A 1,718-nucleotide genomic window follows, 5' to 3' on the forward strand; every position below is an offset into this window, starting at 1 on the left:
TCACAGCACACCTCGCTTTTCAGACCGATGAGCTTTGTAAAAATCGACGCGTTTCAGAATGTACAGTATGTGGAAAATAATGTGTTTTTTGAACCTTAAACTGCATAAACACATTTCATTACACCAAATACACAAAATAATGTTCTTTTTAGCAACATCATATGACCCCTTTAATTACTGCTGGCATCATCGATAGAAGATGCAAACATCTCTTTTAAATCAGTGGTTCTAAATATTTTTGACTTTAAAAAGTAAAAAATGTAGGCTAATGGGTTTCCTGACTTTTGTAAACAAATAAATAAAGTAATAAAATGTCGACACCAGACACATGAATTGCTGCCTTGGGCTCCGTATATGGCTCGGAGGTGTTCTTATTCAAATAGCTAGCTATCTACGTAGAAAATGGATGCAAATTGAAACAGCTCGCTGGATGACAACGCTTCAGACTCAGACAGCCCATAACAAACTGGCTGCGTGTTTTCTTTTCCGCTTTTCTGAGCTGGCAGACACACCAGAAACCTGACAAAATGCACAAAAAAAGAAATCACAGCTTTAAAATTAGGCTTTGGAAATTTGGGCCCCCTAGTGGGTTTTTTAAATGCCATCTTTGTGACATTAATAAGTGACATTAATTGTGGTAACTTTTGTGAAAAATATTTACAGTAAGCCTAATTTACATAGAAAGGAGCACTGAAAACTGGATATTACAGATGGCTAGTGAATATGACGAAATACTGTGTGCAAAAGTGCTGTAACTATACAGTGAATTTTCTCCTCAGCCTATTCAGAGCCATAAAGTAAAATTATTTTTACTCTCAGCCGCAAGCAAGTATTTTGTTTGAACATTCCAGTTCAGTGTGTCATTCCTCACAGTTTCTTGATCAGGTCAAGTGCTGAATGTTTATAGCTCCTCAAAAGACACACACCAGACACACAGCTGTTGCTAACAACTATAGAGACTGATTTCAGTTCATCTTAAAGATATTTATGTTGGTATTACATGAACAGGTACAAAAACCATTCGCTCTGATGGGCTGCAGCTGTTAAGGCTGTTGTTCTTGTTTTGTGGGCCACAGCTTTAGTTAGCTGGCTGCCGAAATGTACATGTCTTTGTAGCTTCCACACTTTAAACCCGGGGAGATCAGAGGATGAGAGAGAGAGACAGAGAGAGACAGAGAGAGAGAGAGAGAGAGAGAGAGAGAGAGAGAGAGGGGGGAGACAGCCAGCAGCAAACTGCCTGACGTTTAGAGATGGATTCATTGCTTTTATTGTCACGCTCTGCTGTCTTTGTTTGGCTCTGGTAATGGTTAGATAATGGATTGGCTCATGTGTTTTCATCTCTTTACAGTTAGAACAGATACAGAAGCACACATGGTACATGTGAGTATAAACTTCACTTTTAGTTTTTTGTCATATTCAGTATCTGTTTGTGTGTTTGCGTCTATCCATGTATATACTGTATATGTATCCTGTAAGTCTATGTGTCTGATCAGTCCTCACTGCAATAAATGAGAACATACGGTACAAAAGCAATGTGCGTGTGTGTGTTTGGAGAATAGGCTTAAATTCTAGCAGAATCCCAGCAGGCTTCACTCAGTGTTCCCCCATAAGCAGTGCCTTGTTTTTATCTTGCACTGCATCATTTTTCAACATGCATTTCTCCGGTATCCAACATTTTGTATTACTCACGATTTGTTACTTGGCCCCAGGGTTATTAT

At 38.9% G+C, this 1,718-nt stretch overlaps 1 protein-coding gene across 3 annotated transcripts in view; it reads left to right on the top strand.

The window, feature by feature from the left end:
* The window catches only part of LOC107695372 (serine/threonine-protein kinase BRSK2-like), a 156,500-nt gene that overhangs the window by 132,417 nt on the left and 22,365 nt on the right, over positions 1-1,718 (top strand). For all 3 annotated transcript variants that reach the window (XR_001634987.1, XR_001634988.1, XM_016495257.1), the window contains exon 9: positions 1,349-1,380. Coding sequence is in view for 1 of the 3 variants with exons in the window: in XM_016495257.1 (XP_016350743.1) it covers positions 1,349-1,380 (32 nt within the window). In the remaining 2 variants the exon portion in view is untranslated. The remainder of the gene's footprint in view (positions 1-1,348; positions 1,381-1,718) is intronic.

This window comes from Sinocyclocheilus anshuiensis, unplaced genomic scaffold, assembly GCF_001515605.1.
Source record: "Sinocyclocheilus anshuiensis isolate Anshui unplaced genomic scaffold, SAMN03320099.WGS_v1.1 scaffold282, whole genome shotgun sequence".
In the NCBI taxonomy this organism is placed as follows: domain Eukaryota; kingdom Metazoa; phylum Chordata; class Actinopteri; order Cypriniformes; family Cyprinidae; genus Sinocyclocheilus; species Sinocyclocheilus anshuiensis.